A 23,930-nucleotide genomic window follows, 5' to 3' on the forward strand; every position below is an offset into this window, starting at 1 on the left:
GCCCCCCAAGCGGGCTGCCGCCGCAGGGTCCCGGGCCGGGCTCTCGCAAGGAGGAGGCAGGGTCACAGAAGGGGGTGACTTCTTTATTTACAAAGGGGGGGCAGAGGTGGGGGGCCCCCCAACGCCGGTTGCTGCTTCTTCCCCACAGGCTGCCGTTTCCTCTTGGCCCCTGCGGTCACGGGCTCCAACGAATCCCACAACTCATCAGTCTCGGTTTCTTCGGAGGGGACTGGGACAGGATCTCTGGGCTCATCCTGGTGAGCGAAAGGGAAGGTCTATGGGGAGACTGCCCAGAAGCACTGAGATCCAGGGCAGGCCTTTCCAATTTCCCCAGTGCCCTCCCCCTCCTCCTCCCCATTCACTGCCCAGAGCAGCCACCCTTACTGTAGGGGAGGCCTGGACCTGATCAGTCTCCCCATTTAGGGGGTCTCCATTTCCTCCGGGATGAGCTGATCAGGCCGACCCCGCTCTGGTTTCATATGACAGCTTATGTCTCTCAAGATCGTAGCTTAGAGTTGGAAGGGAACTCAGAAACCTTCTAGTCTAATGCCCTCATTTTACAACTGAGGAAACTGAGGCACGGGGAAATTAAAGGAAGGGAACCCATGTTAAGCAACTCCTCTGTGCCAGGCACTGCACTGCCTCTATGTGCATATGTGACTCTCATCTGATCCTCACAACCTAGGGAGGATCACAGTGTCAGCCCCATTTTACAGCTAAGGAAACTGAGGCAAACAGAAGGGAAGTGACATGGCCAGAGTCCTGGCTAATCAGTGTCTGGTTCTGGACTCTGAGCCCAGTGCACTGGAGTGGCTTCTCCTTTACCAAGGTCAGAGGGGCACAAAGTGGGGGGTAGGGTTTGAGGAAGGAGAGGACCCAGGTCCAGGGCCACTGCTCCCTCCACACCAGCAGCCTTGTCTCCCACTGATCTGTACACAAAGACAACCTCCCTCTTTCTCCCCTTAGCACCTGAGGCAGGTCCTCAGCTAAGCCCCTGCGCCACCATGTTTAACACTGGCACCCCTGGCACCCAGTAGACATGATGTGGTTCTCACCTCCCAGTTGTCCCTTCCTGACAAGAGGAGGCAGTTCAGTCGGGACTTGAGGTAAACCTAAAGGAGACAGTTAAGGGGGTGAGATTGAGAAGCGGGGAGGGGCTCCTGGTCTTCCTCCCCAACCCCAGAAGCCTGAGAAAGTGTGGATGAGCAGCACAGTTAGGGCACTTGGCAGAAGGGGCTGAAGAGAAGTCCAGGGGGGTGGGGGTGGGGTGGGGGTGGAGTTACCTTGTGCTCCAGTCCTCGAGGTTCTCGAAGTCGATGTATCCGCAGAACTCGGTCCAGCCCACAGGAGGCAAGAATGGGCTGAGTGGGATGGCACTGCAGACCCCGAACACTGCCTGCCAGACCCTTTAAGCAGCACACCAGGCGCCCTGGGGAAGACCAGGAAGGGCCAAGAAGCTACTGCTGCCCAGCCTCTCCTATGACCCAGACTGCCCCCCAGGCCGTACCCCCCAACTCACCTTGCCGAAGGTCAATTTCTGCTAGCTGCCCATGGGTGTTCCCCACCACCACAGAGCTGGGGAAAGAAACCAGAGGGCAGGCAGGGATCGACATGAGCTGGTTTTCAAAATCTCCTTCATCCCCAGAGCCCACAAACATCCCTGCCCCCATCACTCACTTGCCCCCTGGAGTAAGGGTCATTGCCATCAGGGGATACTCTCCATAGGTGGTTTCCAGCACTGGCCGCCGCTGTGGGGAGGCCGGGTCATACACTCGGACCTGAAAGGATACTGGTACATTAACAGTGTGAAGTGGAAAGAGCATCAGACTTGGAGGTGGTGAGGCAGGTTACAAACCTTAACCCTGAGACACAGCTACCCTCTGTCTCTGAGCAAATACCGTTCTCTAGGCATCAGTTTCCTCATCTGTAAATAGGGCTGGGGAAAGGTTGTTCCAATTCTATCATCTCCAGGATCCTCCAAGGACCTAGAATCTGTGCAAGCACACATCTGTGACTTCAACTCCAGCTCTCCGTTAGCAGTCATAAAGTAGTCAGGGAACTAGACTGGTCTTTTTTTGTTAAACAGATTTATTTATAGTATTTTCAACATTCCCTTTTATAAGATTTTGAGCTCTAAATATTCCTCCCCCTTTCACTCCCTCCTCCTCAAGATGGCATGCCATCTGATACAAGCTATACATCTATGATCATGTTAAACATATTTCCACATCAGTCTTGTTTTGAAAGAATCAGAACAAAAGCCTTGAGAAAGAGAAAAAAACAACCCCATAAAGAGAAAATAGTGAGCTTCCATGTGCATTCAGATGCCACACTTCTTTCTCTGGATGTGGAGGGCATTTTCCGTCATGAATCTTTTGGAGTCGTCTCAGATCGTTGCATAGCTGAGAAGAGCTAAATCTATCAGTCAATCATTGCACAACGTGGCTGTTACTGTGTACAGCATTCTCTTGTTCTGCTCTTCACTCAGCATCGGCTCATTCAAATCCAGGTTTTTCTGAAGTCTGCCTGCTCATCATTTCTTATGGAACATAGTATTCCATTACCTTCATATATCACAACTTGTTCAGCCATTCCCCAATAGATGGACATCCCCTCAATTTCCAATTTTTGGCCACCACAAAAAGACCTACTATAAATAGTTTTGTACATGTGGATGTAGATCCCATTTTTCTGATCCCAGGCAAAGAAGTGGCACATTGCTGGGTCAAAGGATATTCAGTTTCGTAGCCCTTTAGGCAATAGTTCCAAATTGTTCTCCAGAATGGGTGGAGCAGTTCACAACTACACCAACAATGCATTAGCGTTCTAATTTTCCCACATCTTCTCCAACATTTATAATTTTCCTGTTTTGTCATGTTAGCCAATCTGATAGGTATGATGTGGTACCTCAGAGTTGTTGTAATGTGAATTTCTCTAATCAGCAGTGATTTAGAGCATTTTTTCATATGACTGTAGGTAGCTTTAATTTTTTCATCGGAAAAATTTCATATATTTTGACAATTTCTCAACTGGGGAAGAGACTGGTCTTTGTGGCCTCAAAATGCCAGTCAGAGAGCCTTGAGTTCTGAGGGAAGAGATGGAGCCATGACATGATGGATCTAAACAAGGAACCAAAGATGAGGTGAGTGGAGTAAACAGCCTAGAGAGGAGTGTCTGAGTCAGAAAACCACAAGGCACTGTTCTCAGGCAGCCTAGACAGAGTCCAGTTTGCATAAGGTCTTCAGCCTCATGAGAGGAAGTTCTGAAAGAGAACAGAGGAGAACCTGGGTTCTCAGAACAAAGCACTATCAGGTCACTCTGAGTGAAGGCAGGAGAAACTAACAGGCCCACACGTCCTCACTGCTGGTAAAAGATAGAGGATCGCCAGCCCACCCAGTTCTTTCAAAAGCAGCAAAGACCCAGAGAGGAGGAAATATAGGATCTGTTTAATGACAGGGCCTGGTACAGAACTTCTGGCTTCCTACACTGGACTAGAAAGATCATAAACTATGACTAGGCTGGGTTTATACCAGCAATGTAGTTCACTGAAGTGGTTCAACATAAGGAAAACTATTAATAAAATGATCACATTAATAATATGACATATTGAAGTGGTAATCATCAAAACAACCTGGTACTGGTCAAGAAACAGAATGTTGGATCAGCAGAATGGATTAGGTACAAAAGACAGTAGTACATTATAATCTAGTGTTTGATAAACCCAAAGAATCAAGCTTTTGGGATTAAAAACTCATTCTTTGACAAAAAGTGAAAACTGGGAAACAGTAGGAAAACCTAGGTATAGATCAACAACTCACATCACATACCAAGATAAAGTCAAAATGGGTATATGGTTTATCCATAAAGCGTGATACCATGAGCAAATTAGGGGGGCAGGGGATAATTTACCTGTCAAAGCTACGCGTAAGGGAAGAATTTATGGCCAAACAAGAGAAAGAAGGCATTACAAGATTCAAAATGGACAATTTTTATTACATTACATTGAAAGGTTTTGCACAAACAAAACCAGGATTAGAAAGCAGAAAACTGGGAGAAAATATTTACAGCAAGTATCTCTGATAAAGGCCTCATTTCTCAAATATATAGAGAACTGAGTCAAATGTTAAGAAAACAAGTCATTCTCTAATTGATCAATGGTCAATGACACGATATGAACAAGTAGTTTTTGATGAAGAAATCAAGGCAATCTATAGTCATATGAAAAAATGCTCTAAATTACTACTGACTAGAGAAATGCAAATTAAAAAAACTCTCAGGTACCACCTCACACTATCAGAAGGGGTATGACAGAAAAGGAAAATGATAAATGCTGGATGTGGGAAAACTGGGACACTAATGCACAGTGGTGGAGTTGTGAACTGACAGAACTGTTCTGGAGAGCAATTTGGAACTATGCCCCAAGGGCAACCAAACTGTGCATACCCTCTGACTCAGCAATACTAGATCTGTACCCCAAAGAGATTTTTGACAAAAGAAATAGGACCTATATGTACAACAATACTGACAGCAGCTCTTTTGGTGGTGCCAAAGAATTGGACGTTGAGGGGATGCCCATTAAATGGGGAATGGCTGAACAAGTTGGGGTATGATTGTGATGGATTACTATTGTGCTCTAAGAAATGATGTGCAAGATGCTCTCAGAAAAACCTGGAAAGGCTTAAATGAACTGCTGCAAAGTGAGATGAACAGAGCCAGGAGATCACATACACATAACAGTGATATTACACAATGAGCAGGTGAAAAGGACTTGGCTCTGCTTAGCAATACAATGATCCAAAATAATTCTGAAGAAATCAAGGTGAAAAATGCTATCCAGCTCCAGAGAAAGAACTGATGGAGTCTGAGTGTAGACTGAAGAATACTTTTTAAATGTTATTTTTCTTGTTTTTTCAGGGGGGAGGGGCTGTTTGTGTTTTCTTCCACAGCATGACTAATATAGAAATGTTTTGAATAACTACACATGTGTAAACTATATAAAACTGCTTCCTGTCCTAGGGAGGGGCTAGAGGAAGGAGAGAATTTGGAACTAAAAATTAGGAAAAAAAAAAAAAAGGTAATACTATATGATTATATCCATAGATGTCCAAAACCCAATACTCATTTCCATTAAAGACTATAAAAACTATAGGAATGGACTTTGCTAATGTAATAAATAGTGTTTAAATCTAAAAGCAAACGTACATAATGTAGAAAAGTTAAGGGCCTTTCCAATAAGATCAGGGGTAAAGCAAGGGTTTGTTAGTGTCTCGTTGATCTGTCATGTCCAACACTTCATGACCCCATTTGGGGTTTTCTTGGCAGAGATACAGGAGGGGCTTGCCATTTCATTTTCCAGCCCATTTTACAGATGGGAAAACTGAGTTAAACAGGGTGAAGTGACTGGCCCAGGGTCCCTACCTACTAAGTGCCTCAGGCCAAATTTGAACTCCTGACTTCTGCAACTCTACGCCTGGCACTCAACCCACTGCCCCACCCACTTGTCCTAAAGCAAGGATGCCTATTATTAATAGTACCATTTAACACTGTGCTCGCAAACCAAATAAGGAAATAAATCTAGACAAAGAAGATAGAATGACTACCTTTTGCAGATGATAATAAGAGTCACTCATAGACTATAAACCTAACGACAAAACATACTGCGGAAATAAAGACAAATCTAAAACACGGGTGACAATTAGGAGCGGTTGCAGCCAGTATTATAAAAATGATAATACTACCTAAATTAATTGACAAAGTTGCACCAACCCCCAAGAGGTTATAAACAAAAAAACAAAACAAAGTTAATACGAAGAACAAAAGGTCTGGAATGTCAAGGACAGTTTTTGAAAGGCAAGGATGGTATGGTGGTCCATAGTGTCAGATCTCAGCCACACCACAAAGCAGTAATCACTAAAATGACCTGGTACTGGTTTAAAAAAAAGATGTTAATAAGTGGGACGAAAACTAATGAATAAACGAATAAACTGATACAACAGCGCAGTGATAAACCAGTCACTGGGGGGAAAGGCTCAGTATTTGACCAAAACTGCTGGGAAGACTATAAGCTCCAAACAAATCAGGAGAAAGGAAGAAATTTCAGATATATGAATAAAGACTTCACGACTAAGACAAGATCACACAAAATGGCAATTTTAACAAATTAAAAAGTTAATGTAAAATTCAGAAGAGAAACCGTTAACTGGGTAAAAATCTTTATAAATTTCTCTGACAAGGGTCTCATTTCCCAGATATATAAAGTGACTCAGATATAGAAAGGAGTAAGCCATTCCCCAATAGATCAACACTCAATGGATATGAGCAGGCATTTTTCAAAGCAAGAAATACAAATGATCAACAATCATACTTTTGAAAAGTCTGAAATCACTAGTAACTGGAGAAATGCAAATTAAAGCAACTTTGACGTACCTCACACCCACCAGAGTGACAAATGATTACATATTTGAGGAGCTATGGGAGAACAGGAACATGTACATTATTAGTAGAACTGAAATGGTCCAGCTATTGGAGAAAGCAATGCAAAACTACGACCAAAAAGTTATCACATTGTGTATACTCCTTAAACTAGTTACACTACTACTAGTACTATATTCCCAAGAAATTAAAGAGAAAAGGAAAAGGATTTATGTGTACAAAAGTATTTATAGCAACTCTTTTCATGGCAGCTAAGAATTGGAAGCTAGAGGGGAATGGCTAAAGAAACTGGCTTCTAAAAGTAATAGAAGATACCGTGATAAAATGAAAAAATGGACAATTTTGGAGGAAACTGGGAAGGCCTTTAAGAACTGATACAAAGTGAGCAAACTAGAAAAAAACCTCCAAAAAATACATTACAGATAAACACAACTCTGAAAAACTTTAGAATGCTAATCAACGTAATAATGAAACATTAGTCCAAAAGAATGAAGATGAAACACACCCCTCACCTGACATAAATTGAATTTAAAATGCAGAGAAGTGGTCAGGGGGCAGCACATTAGATAGAGCACTGGGACAGGAGGCAGGAAGACCTGAGTTCAAATTTAGCCACAGACTCATACTAGCTGTGTGACCCTGGGCAAGTCACCTAACCTCTGCCTCAGTTTCCTCATCCTTAAAATGGGGATAATAAAAGCACCCACCTCCCCAAGGTTGTGAGGATAAAATATATAAAGCATTCTGACAACATTAAAGCACTATAAACAAAGGTTAGCTTTCATTATGTTTGGCGATGCACGCCCAATTTCAATCTGCTTTGCTCTAGAATTTGTACCTGGAGAAAGGGAGTAACAGGGGGAACAAGTAAATTTCAAAAAATACTTGTTATTTAAAAAAAAAACAGAACAGAAACCATTGCCCAGTAGAGAAATTATCCAAAGATAGGAACACACTTCAATAAAAAAACTGCCAGCTAAGGCAAAGCTAAGGAAAGAATGCAGAAACGCACACCCAAACACCCCTGAAGTTTTACTTCATAGCCAACAAACTGACAAAAATGATGAAAGGAAGAGTCCACCTGGAAAGAAGGTATACTGGTACCCTGTTGGTGGAGCTGCACACAACTGAGAATCAAGCTAAGAAAGTTCATACCCCTTGTCCTGAAGATCCCACTGCTGGACATATACTGACAAAAATAAAGGCTCCTTATCCAAAGAAAGGAAAACCAAGTCAATGACCATTGACTGGGGAATGGCTCAACATGCTGTGGTCCGTGAATGCCGTGGAATATTCCTATACTCTAAGAAACGAGCAATGTGATAACGCAGAAAGGCATGAGAAGACACCACAGACAAGACTACAGCCACGTAATGGAAACAACCACAAAAAAGGGCACTGTCGAATTAAGAAAACCAAGCTTGGCTCCAAAGAAGAAAGAGAAGGTACGTCCACACCCCTAACTCCTGTGCCAAGTAAGAGCTTGGGGGCTTCAAACACTACACAGAACATCCGGGTTCGGGGGTCAGCTCTTGGGCACTGTTGGCTTATTTTTTGTTCTAAGGAAAAGTTTCCCAGGGCCAAGGTGTGACACAGGTGATATAAAACCCAAAGTTATAAACAATAAAAATCTGCTTCAGTATGAGGCCTTAGCAGTCTCAGTACGCAAACTCCCATTCAAGGGGATGAAGGAATTGAGGGTTTCTGAGGAGCCAGGGAGTCTCAATGAAGAAGCAACAGCTTTGATGTCAAAGGACTAGAGTGCAAATCCTGCCTTTCCCACTAGCTATGTGGGCACCCACACGCCCCTTACACTGCTAGGACTCAGTTCCACCTTTGATAGAAGCGGGGAGCTGGATAAGAAAGGCACTGAGGTTCCTCCCACTCTAGGTTTAAGGTTACCCACAGGTTTTTATCAACTCTATGCTGACCCCACCTCTCCCTTGTCCTTTGGTCTCTCAACAACTACCTAGTGGGCATTTCTAACTGGATAGTCAGAGATATTTCCAACTTGATGTTTCCAAAACAATACATTTATCTTTTCCCCAAAACGCTCTCCTCTTCCAAAATCCCCTATTTTCCCTAAAGGCATTGCCTTCAAAAAAGCCTAATACAAATGCTCCCAACTTTGAGCATTAGTAACCAGTAACAATAAAGGATCTGTAATAACCCTAATCTTAATGCCAGTGCTCCCAACTTTGAGCATTAGTAACTAGTAACAATTAATGATCTGTTCATAGCCTAACCCTAATGCCAGTGCTCACAACTTCAGGTTGGCCCTGGTCTTCACACTCCTCCTACCCCACATCTCCCAACTCTGCCCTTTCTATATCCCTGCCACATCTCCTGTCTGACTCCTCTCACCTGTACCATCACTCTCAGAGACTCCTCACTGGCCCTTCTACTTTCAGTCTCTCTTCCCAGTCATTCCTCCCCCAACTGCCAAAGTGCTTCTGCCTAAGCAGGCCTCTATGTTATACTTACCCAGGATTCCCTATAGAAGCTCCTGTCTGCCTTTTAAAGCTCCTCACAACCTAGTCCTATTAACCAGGCCTCTCCAGGACTGACAAACTGGTGCCAAACTCTCTATCTCCAAATCTTAGTGCACTGCTATGGCAATCCTCCAAGTCTGAAATCCACCTCCCCACCCTGTCTTGTCCCCACTTTCACTGTCAAAAGGAAGTCTCTGATTCTCCCAACTGGTACATTTTTGGTACCTTTATCTCCCAACTTAGCACAGTAGCAAGCAAACAACAGAAGTTTAATAAATGTGTTTTGCTTGATTGGGAGGCAAATAGCTAGGCTGCTAGATAAGGAACAGTGAGAGCCAGCAAAAGTGCTGGAGAGTATAACTGGTCATTGGCTAGCTCCTGCAGCCAGGCCAACCCCAGGGTCCGTCTCTCTGCTTTTTTACCTGGTGATATCCAGTACATGTGACAATCTTCTGTGACCCTGAGAGGAAGTGCATGTCCTGGTCCCAGATGGGAACCCGAAGATTCAACCAGTCATTGCGGACCTAGCAAGGGGATGCAAAGTCAGCTCCATTTCACTTGTCAAGCAGTGACCTTACAGATATTTCTGTGAGTGCCCCCCCCCCCCGCCCCAGTATCCAGCTTGACACCTCCCTGCCTAGGCTCTGTCACTCACATTCTTAGCTCTGAATATGGACTCCTCAGATGATGCCTGCAGGTCCCAGACCTTCAGTGAATTTTCCTTTCCACCCGTGGCCACTATGTGGGGTCGATCAGGATCCTGGCGCATCCTGCACACACCTGGACCCACAATGAGCTCTTTGATCTGTGATAGAAGGGAACACAGAGGAAGTTAAGAGATAACTAACTCCTCCTGGTACCATGGGTCTCCAAAGGGAGCCCACAGATCAGAGAAGACAAGACAAAACACCTGCCAGGGAAGGTTTGCCTGTTCCCAAATGCAGAGGCCCCATCTCCAATGACTGTAAATATCCTACTACAGAAGAGCAGGTGGTGGGAGGTGGCTATAGTGTCACTGAAGTTTGGATTTAGAATCCAAGGACTTAACGTCACTGTAACCAGGGAAAGTCTTGTCCTTTCTTTGGATTTGTTTTCTGCTCTATAGAATGAGCAAGCTGGATTCAAGTCCCTTCCACCTTCAAATACTGTGGGGTATAGCCTTACTCCCACCTGCAAAGCCAGCCAAGAATCTCCTCTGGGGATACCAGCAGAGACAAGCCCAGCCTACTACCAGCCCTCACCACAAATTCTCAAAAATTGTGGGAAAAAACCCTCATATGAATTAGACCAGCTCTTTGGGAAAAGAACCTGTTCCCAAAGTCATAGAACTTTACACACAATGACTCAGAAACACCACTAGTCAGTCTACACCCCAAAGAGATCAAAGAAAGAGGAAAAGAATCCATGTCAAAAATATTTATAGCAGCTCTTTCTGTGGTAGCAAAGAATTGGAAACTAAGGAGACGTCTATCAGCTGGGGAATGAAATGGCTTAATAAATTACATTATGTGGCTACAATGGAATACTCCTGTGCCTTTAACAAATGATGAAATACACAGTTTCAGAGAAGACTTCCAAGACTGGGACATGAAATGAAATAAGGAGAACCAGGAGTACAGTTGATACAATCATAACTGTACTGTAAAGAAAAATAACTTTGAAAGTCTTAAAAACTGATCAATGCAATAACCAACCAACCAAATAATCCCTGAGGACCAATAAGGAAGCAAGCTGTTCATCTCCTGACCGAGAGCTAACGGACTCAAGATGCAAGAGGAAAGAAGTATTTTTGTGCAATCTGGTTTTGTCTATTTGTGACAAAGACTCTTAGCATCCTCCCACCTCCACCCCAATGTGAGAAAGAGATTTTTGTTAACTGAAAAAAAGTAAATTCTATTTAAAAAAAAGAAACAAGGCCACTGTTACAAGGCTGATGGAGTTACCACCTATTAGAACTTTTTGGGAAGGAAACATGGCTTTTATCCCAAGTTAGGCATAAAAAGACCTATTTTTGCAGAAACATCCATAGCAGCATTATTCTTATGAGTAAAAACTGGAGATGATCCACATGTCCAGCGAGCGATGAATGACTGAACAAACTGTTATAGAACATTACTGCATTTTCAGAAGTGAACTGTGAAGGACAGGAAGAAATACAGTCAGACAAAAGATGCTGCACAGACTGAATAAAGAAACTGACAGAAGCACTGAGAATGACAATGGTCATGTTCATAATGTTCAAGAAAAGCCACAGAACCCTGAGAATTCAATGAAAAACATTTGCAGAAGGGGAAACAGAACCCCTTAAATGATTGCACTGCTGCTCTTTAAAGTTAATCAAGCTTCTCAATTTAAAATTATATACAAATTCCACAAATAGTGGCCATTTTGAGTTTCATGTGTCCTTTATTTTTGTTTGAACATCTGGATATTTGTTTCTAACAACCACCACCAAAACTACTTCCCTAAATAAAGGAAAAGAAAAACCCTCACATGTTCAGGAGATTCCTCAGGCCAGACTCGGAGAATCCCAGACTCCACACAAGTGATGAGGCATCTGCAGACACAGAAGAGTGGAAGGGAGTAAGGGTAAAAAGAGGTGAAAGGGGAAGCCCAGCTGAGCTCAAAGTTCTGCTGGGCTGTGCCCACTGTATGCCCACTCTCAAGCCCTGCACCTCCTTCCTCTGCCTCTTCTTCCTGGCCCAACAGTGCATTTCTCCCTCCCATAATAGCCATGTGGTCAGGGGATAATCGGGGTACCTGGAGTGCTAGGCAAAGAAGCCCAGGACTGGATCTGCTGGAAGGTAACTGAACTCAAAGCTAGCAGAAGAGGAGAGGTTGTCCAGACTGGAGCCAGGAGTAGGGGGGAGGGGGTGAAGATAAGGCAGTGATTTGGGGGTCCTTACCCATCATGCTTTGCAAGTCCCCGAAAAGTCCCTTCTCCTCCTGGACAGCACCGGCTCCTCAGGAACTTGCCCTCCTCTGTGCTGAAAGATTTTACAGTCCCATTGGCACAGCCGATTAGAATCTGTAGGGAGGAGGTCTCAATTGGATTCAATTCACCTGGACAAACATTTCTCCAGGTTTCCTCCCAAGGTTCTGAATCTTGGGTGTTCCTATTTAAGCACCTACTGTATGCAGAATTGCTATGCATAAAGCCAAGTTGAGACGACAGGGCTCCTGACTTCACAAACATACATTAACTTGAACACATAACATGAAGGCTGGGCCTGATTTTGTAAATGGGGGTCCAACACAGGTCAAGGCTTCCCTCCACATTGGAAGAGCAGCGTGAATCACTGCTGGAAACAAACACGCTTACCTTGAGGTCAGCTTGGCAACTGAACACCTGATTGTCCTGATGCCCCCCCCTCCCAATACTTGGGAGCCTCAGTCCCTGGCTCTCCCAGACTCTCTGTAAATGCCAGCGCTTACTCCCAATGTGAGGAACATGCTATAAAACTCTAACCATTAGCATTGTTGTTTTCATTATTATTTGTACTTATGTTCCCAGCACCTAGCACAGGGTCTGGTACACGGTATGTGATCGATAAATACTTGTGGTTGATTTGCTTCTGCGAAACTCAACAAAAAGGTAAACTAAGACACATTTCTCCAAACAAGAGTATGGTTTATTAGCAGGGGGCTCCCAGACAATAAAACAAGTCTAGCTAAAGAACTGAAACTGGTTCTCATTTTTATAAGTGCAGAACAAAAAACAGAAAAAAATCCTAACTGTCCAGAATCACAGGAGTGATCATGACTGGTTACATTGTCTGCAGAGTGCACCCGTGTGGGATGAAGCCCGCCTCTCTCTGTCTCTAAGGAATGCTTGTGTCACTGATACGGACCCAGGGAGGTAGACTCACTGGCACCTGGGGATTAGATAAAACCACCTTTTTAATGGACAAATGAGGTTAAAAATGGGACTAGGCCAGCTGGTCTACTTCTCAAGGATAACACACAACCCTTGTAGGTAATGCTGAGATAACAGTTTTTCTTTAACCAACAGTGGCTATGGAAAAGCTTAAGCATCCAACCTCAGGGAGGGAGGCTGAACTTTTGAACTCATGAGCTTTTACACTCAGAGAAAAAGAAGTGGCTTAGATTTGTTACATAGAATACAGTGTCATTTCAGAAGAAAATCACTTACAGAGAAACATCAAACAGCAGATAGAGAATTAATATTAATTTTCCCACTTGATCTGTACAGTGGATGACAGCTAGGCCTTTCCAGCCTGGGAGGATCAGCTTTCTTGAAGAGCCCAGAGCAGGCTGAGCAGCACCAGACATCAGAGGCTGGCTGTCTTCTAGTGATAATTTGTATTAACACTGCCCAGTAAGAGTGTCCCAGAGGAGAAAAGAGAAAGGCCAATGGAGGTCTGGAGTCACGAGGTCACTGTCTTGGCCTCTTCCCTTGACCTGCCACCTTGTTCTAGCTCTCACCCCCATTTACCACTAGACCTATCTGGGCCTTCCCTTCCACAACCATGGAAATAATCTTCCTGACAGATTTAGAACCAAAAAGTACTTTACAGGACATCTAGACCAACCTTTCATTTTACAGATGGGGAAACTGAGGCCCAAAGAGGTGGAAATACCAGACCTGATGCCTAGGAGACCAGGTCCTCTCTTTCAGTCCTATCCTTCTCCAATGAGTGGTGCCTCACAGCCCTCTGCTCATCAACCTAACTGACCAAGAGCTCTGCCCAGCTCTGATCCTCTTTTCTAGCTTACTCAGCCCCCCAAGCTCTCTACACTTGACTACTGGCTGTCATACTAACTGGCACCTGCTCCTTCGAGGCTGGGTGCCCCTTAGCTGCCTTCAAGGTCTCCTTCCTCCTCCTCCAGCCCTTCAAAAGACCTGGATTTAAAGGGCCAAGGTCCTGGCCTCTCCCTCCCTTTCTGGCAGTGGAGAACTCCTTAACCTCCTCAGGCCTCAGTTTCCTCACCTGTAAACTAGGGGTGGGAGGAGTGGACCTGAGGTTCCTTTCACGCTAGAACCCCGGATGGCCCTCAAAGGCTTCCATCAGTCACCCCTCCCCCTTAATTTCTCACCCCGTTGCCTGCGTCTCTTTACAAACATCTCACTCGGTCTTTAGGGAAGTCTACGGGGCTCGGCCGAGTCTAACCAAGACACGTGTCGCCTGCCGTGTTACCGCTACATTGTATCATCGGCAGCCTCGGTCCTACTCAGACCTAGCGGACCCGGGGTCAGGGAGCGGAGGGGCCCAGCCCGCAGGGAGACCAGACAACAGCCACATCGGAGGGGGAGGGAAAGGCCGGGGTTCCAAAGAGGGCCCCCCTCTTCGGGCGGCAGCTTCCTCGCGCGACCCGCGTGGAGACCCCGGGCGCGGCCCGAAGGAGCCTGCGGTGGGGGTGGAGGAGGCGGCCGGCAGCGCCCGCCCCCACGGCCCCTCCCTCCCCGCGGTGGTCCCGCCCTTACCTGGCTCTCGGCCGCGTCCGCCCAGCACAGCGCGCTCACCTCCTCCTCGCGCCGCGGCCTGCCCGCCGCCTCCGTGAAGTTCACCGCCTGCTTCCGGACCAGGTTTACGCCTGCAGCGGGAGAGCGCGGGGCTTGGCGCCGCTCCCTGCCCCGGCCCCGGCCTCCCCCGGCCCCCGGCCCGGCCCCACTCACCCTTCAAGATCCCGGTTTCTGAGCCGACCCACACGTGGTTCCAGCGCGCCGACACCGCCATGACACTTCCGCCCTGCAACTTTCGGGGCGGGGCGAGAGGAAGAACAGGGCTGGTCCCCGGACCATCGCTTCCGGCTCTGGAGCCCTGGGCGGCCAGATGCGATGGCAAAATCGTCCGGTGGGAAGCGGCGGCCCTCGTAAGGAACGTTCCGGGAGCAGGCGCATGCTCAGAGCCGCGGCAGCGGCGCCGAGGGGCGACCTTCCTCCCGTGAGCCCCCGCGCTCGTGGCCTCAGAGGCCCAGGCTGGGTAGCACCCGCTGGAGACCCCTGAGGCCCCTGGGCTGAGCCAAGGGCGTCATTGCGCCTGACCGGGGCCCGGAGATGCCCCCTGGGCCACCCAACCGACTGGAAGACGGGCTTCTCCTCAGTCCAGACAGTGGTCAGGGAGCTGGCCGGAATTCCCAACTTCTTCCATTTCGGGGCCAAACGCCCTAATGCCCCCAGCGGAAAAGGGGCCGGAGAGGTCAGGGCCACGTGCAGGGGCGACCCCTCTCCTTGTCCTGCTTCACCCTGCCCACTGCCTGCCCCCCCCCGCCGTGTGTGTACATGGCACGTGTGTGCCCCGGAAACAGAAGGGCTTGCCTCTGAGTTGCCTTAGGAGACCCGCAGATCGTGGGCAGACAGCGAGGGCCTTCCTTGAGCCCCACTGCCCAGCCTCCGGACCCTGCCGCAGAGCCCGATGCTGGTGGTGCCATCGCCAAGCCTTTGTTTTCCCAAAAGCCACTTCTATAGACCGCTCCCATAAGACACGTGCTTCTAGGCAGCAGTGATGAAAGGACCCTCCAAGTCTCTCCCAAGAACTTTGGGATTGATTGTGTGACTTGGGAGCGGCTGGCAAAGGACTGACCGGAATGGCGTGCCAGGGTGGAAGCAGAACTGCAGTAGCTCCAAAGAACCGGGGTGTTCACGTGGCCGTTTGTGCCCAACCTGTGGTAGAACCTTCTGAGCTAGTGTCAGTCTGATCAGACACGCTGGACCTTGACTCCAACGTAGTGACCTCATTTTGGTCCTCCTTGAGAAGGAAGGACATATGTATGTGTATGTGTATAGATGTAGCCATATGTCCCTACTTGATCTTACAGCATCTTGTACCATTACCAGACCATGGATAGATCTTTGAGATAGCACAATGTTAGCCAGTTCCCATCTCCCTAGAACCCCCACTATCAGCTCCTTGTTGTATAGACTCCTTGCAGTATAGACCCTGCAGCCTTTCTGAGCCAGATGTTGACAAGTCATCTAGTGCAGTGGTAGGGAACCTTCGACTTTGAGGCCACATGTGGCCTTCTAGGTCCTTGGATGTAGCCTTTTGACTGAGTCCAAGTTTTTCAGAACAAATTCGTTTATAAAGGGGATTTTTTTTCTGTGAAGTTGACTCAGTCAAAGGACCATGCTTGAGGACCTAGAGGGCTACATGCAGTCTGAAGGCCACAGGTTCCCCACCCCTGATCTAGTGTTTCTCAATTTTGCCAACTAAGCCTGACTGGAAAGCAGAATATAACTGCTTCCTTGTGCAAACTACACACACGTTTCTTTTTATTTTTTGTTTCATCCAAGATGGATTGCAATAAGAAATCATGACTAATGCATGAAGCCCTTTCGATTCCTGCTGATTCCTCTATTTTTCATACTCCAATCAAAGTGTCTTTTAGATAGGACAGAGCCATAAAATCTTACCTTTGGTGTTACCCACTGGGAATAGAGGTCTCCAGGTGGAGGGCAGATTCCCATTACATTTTTTTTCCTTTAAATAGATTAACATAGTTATGGGTAATTACTCCTTTTTTGGGACATACTTTTATTGGTGTGATATATTAAAACCAGTGCTTAGGCTACATCCCCATAGATGGATCTTCCAGAGGCAGCATTTTCTCAGCATTAGTCCTAAGACTGTTTTGATTTTCCACAAATCCCATACATGAATAGGAGAAACTGCATCACATCTTAGAATGGGTTTTCTAAATCAGGTGGGGTTTCCCCATTTGGGATTAAAATATGCATGATAATCATAATCGGAAGAGAACTATTGGTGGTGGGGAGAAACTTGTTCAAAGTGTTTAGACAATTTTGACATTTTATGGCATGTGTGGGAAGTATCGTGGATTTCCTCTGAATAAATGCGTAATAGACAATCTCTGTATAGTCTTTGCACAAAGGGATCTTCTTTCCCATGATTCAAGGTTTTAGATTTAAGATTGACTTGGTCACTTTTATATTAAATCTTGCAAGTCATCTTTGCCTTTAATAGGCCAAAAAAGCAAAGCTCAACGTCTGACTGGTCCACCCCATCCTCCCTTGTCTTCTTGTACGAGACAGATCGACCAAAAGCAAGCACCTCGATGTTCAAACCCTCCACATCCTGTACCTGGACCACATCTGCACCACCAAGGTGCCTGTCCAGTCCCCAGGTCCACCACCCTCCAGCCACCTGTAAGTTCAAAGGAACTCTCCTGCTCAGCACCAGATGCTTCTACCTTACCCCAGACAGGCCTGCCTGGCATGTACTTCATTTATATCCATCTGCCTTCAGCCTCTTGCTACCCATTCTTCTCCCCTACTCACCTGGTATATGGCCAGTCTCCTGTCTCTCTCTCTCTTTTTTTCTCTCTGACTCAGCCAGTCAGTCAATCAACAAGCATTTAATAAATATACACTGTGTGCCAGGCACCGGGGAACAGACTTGTCAAGCAGTTCACCTGATGGGGGCTGGGGCAGACAGCATGCCAATAACTAGGGTAGCTACAAGGCCTAAACTGGACAGATTGGCACTAATTAAAGGCTAGGAAAGACTTCTCATCTACCAGGAGCAATTGGAGCTGGACCATGAGGGCAAGCTGGGAGGCAGAGATGCTATGAGTAGGGAACAATTCCAGGCATGGTTCCTGGACAGGTGGTATAGGAAGACTGAAAGGGGAGAGGGGGAATTGGTGGGTGCAGCTGATGAAGAGTTGTATTTTTTTCTTTTTGGAGGGAGGTAGGCAAGGCAATTGGGGTTAAGTGACTTGCCTAAGGTCACACAGGTAGTGTGTCAAGTGACTGAGGTCATATTTGAACTCAGGTCCTCCTGACTTGAGGGCCAGTGCTCTATTCACTGTGCTACTTAGCTGCCCCCTAACGAAGGGTTTTGAACACTAGAGTTCATAGAAAAGGGGTGGGAAGCTACATAGTCAGACATGTAGCTAGGAAGATCAATTTCAAGAGGAGGGAATGTAGTGGGGAGAGACTTGAGTCAGGCAGCCCAAGCAGTCCAGGGGTGAGGTGATGGAGATCTGTATGTGGAGGGAAGGGGGCACGACAACAGGATGAGAGCAAGTGAGGAGTCCAAGTTGGCAGTCTGGGTGATTTGAATGATAGAGGTGGAGCTCATGACAGGAAGAAGGGAGGGTTTGGCAGAGCAAAGCAGCAAGTTCCATTTTGGACATGTTGAATTAAAGCTGTATAACATTCAGTTGGAGAAATGTGCTGGGGGAGAGGTTAGGGCTGGGTAAATTGGTAGGTTGGAGAACCATCAGCAGAGAGATGATAATTGAATCTGATGAGATGATAAGCCAGCTCATCAAAGGAGTAGAGAGGGAGAAGGGAAGAGGGTCCATGATGAGAGCCCTGGGGACCACCCAAGGTAAGCAGTGGGGTAGATATGACCTGGACAAGACCTAGGAAAGGAGATTGAGGGAGAGAAAAGGGAGAGCAATATCATGAAAATCTACTGAGAAAAGAGTGTTCAGGGGGAAAAAGTGTGATTAACCAGTGTCAAAGGCTGCAGAGAAGTTAAGAAAGATGAGGACTGAGAGGAGAAAGGAGCATTCATGTGATCTGGCAATGAAGAGATCACTGGTAGTTTTGGGAGTGGGGAAGAGATGGACAGAAAGACACATAGGTACAGACAGATAGATGGACAGAGATAGATAAACACAGAGAGATAGATACAGACAGATGGACAGACACACACACACACACACAGGTGGTCAGATGGATGTACCCAGAGAAATAGACATACGGACAGAGAGACAGACACATATACCGATAGACAGATGGACAAACACAGAGAGACAGAGAGAGAGGGAAATGTTTTAGGGGAATGATGATAAGGTCAGGAGCTAGACTGTAGAGAGTTAAGGAGAGTGGAAGGAAAGGGAGTGAAGGAATCCATGGCAGGTAGGCTCAACCTTCTCAAGGAGTTTTTCTCTCACAGAAGAGAAGTAGAGAATCAGTACAGAACACTTGGTCAAGAAGACTTGGACATTGGGAGTCAGGCAGTTGAAGCAGAGATGGCAATGCTTTCCACAGAGAGAGACTGAGAAGCTTGGGCAGGGAGCCCAAGTCATGAGAGGCAGGATGGAATAGGAAGAATGCCTGGATGCCCCAGTAAGGAGCAAACAGATTCGAGCTGGAATCTTGCCTCAGAGCCCCTTATCAAACCTTTCACTCTGGGTAAGTCCTTTGATCTCTGAGTCTCAGTTTCCCATGTGTATAGGAAAGCAGGGATGGGAGGGGCAATAATGAGGTAAGTGGGGCAGAGGAAGGAAGGTCATCATATTCTCTGATGACCAAAGAGGTTTCTTCTAGCCCTAAACCCCACAGGAGTAGTAGAGCTTATCATGAGTTCCATCTTGGACATGTGAGGCATGGGAAGTGCTGATGGGAGACTGGACAAGGGAATTACTTATCCATCCTGCAGGAAGGTTACCAGGTGGGCCTGGAGTTCAGGAGAGGGAGTTGGATTGAACTGATCTATTGACTGGGTAGACATCTGTACAGGGATAGATAGATAAACCTGGATTCCACTGGAGTAGATGAGATTTCCAAGGGGGCACTTGTAGAGAGAGCAGTGGATACAGGACCAAGCTCTAGGAATGGCTAAGGATGACACTTCCAGGAGCTCTCCCACAGGTAAATGGAACAGGATCCCCCAGGCTATGGGCCAGATCTGGTGCCGGAAGCCACAGTCCTTTGGGCATTGGTCCTGGTGTCTGAACTAAGGAGGGGGCCACAAGAAGGAAGAAGTGGGTGAGAATCAAATTACCCAGGGAAGGAGAAATGCCACAAAATAGAGAAAGAGCCGAAAGGGGAAACATCTAAAAAGTGGGACCTAGAATGGCCAGGGTAGGCAAATCAGACACTGGTCCAGGGCCAGAAGAACCTGGCAAAGAGTATCCTTTCCTCCAAAAAGAAAAAGTCTAAGAACAAGACCCAAACAGCTTCTAGCTGGCAAAGTAATCTCAGCTGGCCCTATGTGAACCCATATTTTGAAGCCTACGCTGTTGCTACTGAGATCAAAACCTAGGAAACCAAGTAGATCAGCTGCTCAGCTGACAAGAGCACACCAAAGTCTCCTTTTTTGATAAGTGCTGACAAATAAAAGCATGACTGAGTCATGACTTATGACAAGGCACAGAGAGGACACAGGAATAGGGGAGTAAGGGGGGAGGCTGGTTGGCCTTTCAGAAATTAATCCTCTAGCTGATGTGATAACAGAAAGGAGACCGTGAGGTATTCATGTGTTAAGGAGGAGGCAGAAAACTAACTGGAGGACAAATGTTGTTCAGTCTTGTCTGACTCTTTGTGACCCCCTGGACCACAGCACACCAGGTCCTTCTGTCCTCTACTATTGCTCAAAATCTCTCCATGACACTATCCATCTCATCCTCTGTCATCCCCCTTTCCTTTTGCCTTCAATCTTTCCCACCAAGTCTTTTCCAGTGAGTCCTGTCTTCTCATTATGTGGCCAAAGTATTTAAGCTTCAGTTTCAGTATTTGGCCTTCCAGTGAGTAGTTTGAATTAAGTTCTTTAAGTATTGAGAGATTTGATCTCTTTGCTGTCCACGGGACTCTCAAAAGTCTTCTCTAGCACCACAGTTCATTAACATCAATTCCATAGTGCTCAGCTTTCCTCTCACAGTCATACACTGCTACTGGGAAAACAAGAGATTTGACTCTGTGGACCTTTGTCAGCACGGTGACGTCTCTGCTTTTTAGTCTGCTGGCCAGATTTGTCATAGCTTTCCTTCCAAGGAATGAATGTTTTTTTAATTCCATGGCTGTGGTCATCTTCTGCAGTGATCTTTGAGCCCCCAAATCTAATACTGCTTACGTTTCTTCTCCTTCTCTTTACCAGGAAGTGATGGCACCAGTTGCCAAGATCTGTTTTGTTGATGTTCAGCCTCAAGCCAGCTTTTACATTCTCCTCTTTCACCCTCATTAAGAGGCTTCTTAATTCCTTTTCACTTTCTGCCACCTGAGTGGTATCATCTGCATCTCTGAGATAGATTTCTCCTGGGAATTTTAATTCTGACTTTGGATTCATTCAGCCCAACATTTCACATGATGCACTCTGCATATAAGTTAAATAAATAAGGTGACAGATGCACAGCCTACTTCTGTTTCATTGACTACATTAACACCTTTGATTGTGTGGATCACCCCAAAATGGGGCAAGTGCTCAAAGAGATGGGAACACTAGATCATTTCATTTGTCTCCTGAGAATGGAAGCCAAGAAGCAATAGTTAGAACCATGCATGGAACAACTGATTGGTTTAAGTTTGGGAAAAGAGTATGACAAGGCTCTGTTGTAAGAGTGTCTATCAATCCGTTTCCACTTCTTGGAGGAGGAGCAGGGGAACACTTGGATTTTGTTCATATCATAGGGGTTCTTGTGGGGCTACTCTCCAAATCTGTTTTGGTCCATTTTATGGTACCAAAAGCCTGCATTGACCCGCATTGACTAGATGTCTTTTCTTTTAGTTATCTTTTTTCCATTCAGATTTCAATTTAGGATGTCAAGAACCTCCCTTAACATATTCAGCCCCAATCTTCCTGTTGACAGCTTCAAGTTCAACATATCTTGCTTTAAAAACACCAAGGTATTTGTTGGAATGTCTTTAATTCGTTGGTTCAAAATGACCTCTGAAATCAATATCAAAGCCTTGTTATTACCCCCCCCCCAAAAAAACCCCAACAAACCTCATGGTTGGTGCTTTAGTGTGTGTGCAGTTGACATTTTGGTATCATTGGATAATAATTCCATGAGATGGAGGAACTGTTTAATGTGGTTTTTTTTGGGAGGGCAACTAGGTGGCACAGTGGGTAGAGCACAGGGCCTCAAGTCAGGCAGACTCATCTTCTGAGTGCAAATCCTGCCTCAGACACTTACTGTGTGACCCTGGGCAAGTCACTTCACCTTGTTTGCTTTAGCTTCCTCATTTGTAAAAGGAGGTGGAGAAGGAAATGACAAACCACTCCAGTGTCTCTGCCAAAGAAAACCCCCAGAATGACCCAATGGGGTCACAGAGGGTTAGACATGACTGAACAATATAGTCTGATGTCACACATGCCCATCCAATGTTAATAAATCCCTCTTTAGGAAGCCACAGATAGTCAAGAGCAGTGATTTCATTGCTATTGGGCACTCTTAGGTTAGGAAACTCCCTCTACCAATTCAGATTGGCACCTTCTCTGCAAATTATAGTCCTAGGGAGTTGCCTAGATCAGTGAGACGTTAAGTGACTTGCCCAGGGTCACACAACCAGAATGTGTCAGAGGTAGAAGCCACATCTGGTTTTCTTCAGGAGAGATGTTGATGCTACTAGGTGTGCTAACCGGATCAGAACTGACTGAGTTTATGGACTATTTCCTTAGGGTTCTTGTGGGATCTTAACAGCTGAGACCCAATCCCTCTCAAAGCACAGAGAACCATGGCCTTCTAGGATCGTGACTGGCATCTACCTACTTTGCTCTTTCCAGCCCCCATCCTCCACCCCAGTGGGGAGGATTTTGGGGAACGAGTTGTTTTTATTATTATCTGTGGTGACTCATTGGCATAGAGAGCTGTCACAGAAGAAATTCGGTCCATCAAAGGAGGTCCGCACCAGCTCAGTAATTATATAGCCTAGAGAATTGCTTGGGGGCACTGAGAGGTATCCACACCTTCCTGTTTAGCGATCTTAATCCCCGGTCTCTGGTCTCTAGCTGGCGCTGGATCTGGGCAGGGGGGAAGATGCTGCATTAGACTCCCACCTAGTGGCTGTGTCAGATATTGCAGCCAGCATCCTTATCACCAGGGATATTTACAGAGATGTCCACATGTGCTCAGTACTAAGACCGCACTTTTAATAATCTCCCTTCAGATGACTCTCCAATCTCTATTTCCAGTCATAATTCCCTCTTCTGAGGTCCAGTCAGTACTATATTACCAACTGCCTGTTTTATAAATATGTCATTTTAAAATTTATTTTTATTGCCTGTTGTGGCAATACGCTAACCTTTGGCATTTCAAACTCTCACCTAGCCAAGTCAGAACTGAGTTTCCTTACCAAACTCTTCCCTCTTCCCAGCCTTCCCTTACGGTCCTTTTCAAGACTCCTCTGTCTGGCACAATCCATATTCGATCACTGCCAGGTCCCAGGAGTCTCACCTTTACTACATCTCTTTCATCTCATCATTTCTCTGTACTCAGATGGACACCACCAGGCGCGTCAGGTAATTGGTAAATTTTCCCTGTAGGCATTTATACCTCAGAAATCCACAAATGCTGTAAGTCAGTACTTGTTGATTGCCTGGACTTAGGAAAATGATGTAGAAAATGTTAATATATGCAGATTGAACTTAAAAGTATGTCATGTTTACATCTCTGCCCCCCATCTTCAGCAGGTTGTTAAACATTTAACCTTGGGCATCATGCTAGTTCATTCTCTCTTTCTCTTTCCCCTAGACTATTGTCATGGTTTCATCCTTGACTTCCTTAGCTCCAGTTTTTCACTGTCAACCTATCCTCCACCTACTGCTAAAATAATTTTGTCACTACACAGGTCAAACTGACTCTCCTTGTTCAAAGACCTTCCATAAGCAGCCAGATGCCACTGGACAGAATGTTGGATTTGGAATGAGGATGTTCAAATCCAGTCTCAGATGCCAACAAGACATTTACCTTCTTTACCTCAGTTTTCTCATCATTAAAAATGGAGATAATGGTATGTCTCCCAGGGTTGTGATGAGGATGAACTTAGGTAACTGTGTTTCAATCTATCAGTTCTTTCTCTTGGGATGTCTAGCATTTTTCATCATGAGTCTTTTGGAATCATCTTGGATCGCTGTATTGATCAGAGTAGCTAAGTTATTCACAGATGATCATGGTACAGTTGTTCCTGTTACTATGTACAAGGTTATCCTGGTTCTGCAGCAGTTCATACAAGTCTTCTCAGGTTGTTTTTGCTTGTTATTTCTTCCAGAACAATAGTGACCATATCTTTGCTTGTATTGGTGTATCACCAAAGCTTACCACAGTGCCTGGCACATAGTCAGTACTCAATAA

At 45.9% G+C, this 23,930-nt stretch overlaps 1 protein-coding gene across 1 annotated transcript; it reads right to left on the reverse strand.

Annotated features, from left to right (window-relative positions):
* Positions 1 to 62: 62 nt before the first annotated feature.
* Positions 63 to 14,802, reverse strand: WDR74 (WD repeat domain 74). Its single transcript, XM_072637311.1, is given in 12 exon segments — positions 63 to 254; positions 1,056 to 1,112; positions 1,284 to 1,429; positions 1,520 to 1,575; positions 1,678 to 1,778; positions 9,347 to 9,448; positions 9,580 to 9,729; positions 11,418 to 11,481; positions 11,831 to 11,952; positions 14,371 to 14,480; positions 14,563 to 14,742; positions 14,745 to 14,802. Coding segments are annotated over 12 exon segments (1,302 nt in total). The 5' UTR covers positions 14,788 to 14,802; the 3' UTR covers positions 63 to 83.
* Positions 14,803 to 23,930: the final 9,128 nt, after the last annotated feature.

This window comes from Notamacropus eugenii, chromosome 2 (assembly GCF_028372415.1).
Source record: "Notamacropus eugenii isolate mMacEug1 chromosome 2, mMacEug1.pri_v2, whole genome shotgun sequence".
Lineage (NCBI taxonomy): Eukaryota > Metazoa > Chordata > Mammalia > Diprotodontia > Macropodidae > Notamacropus > Notamacropus eugenii.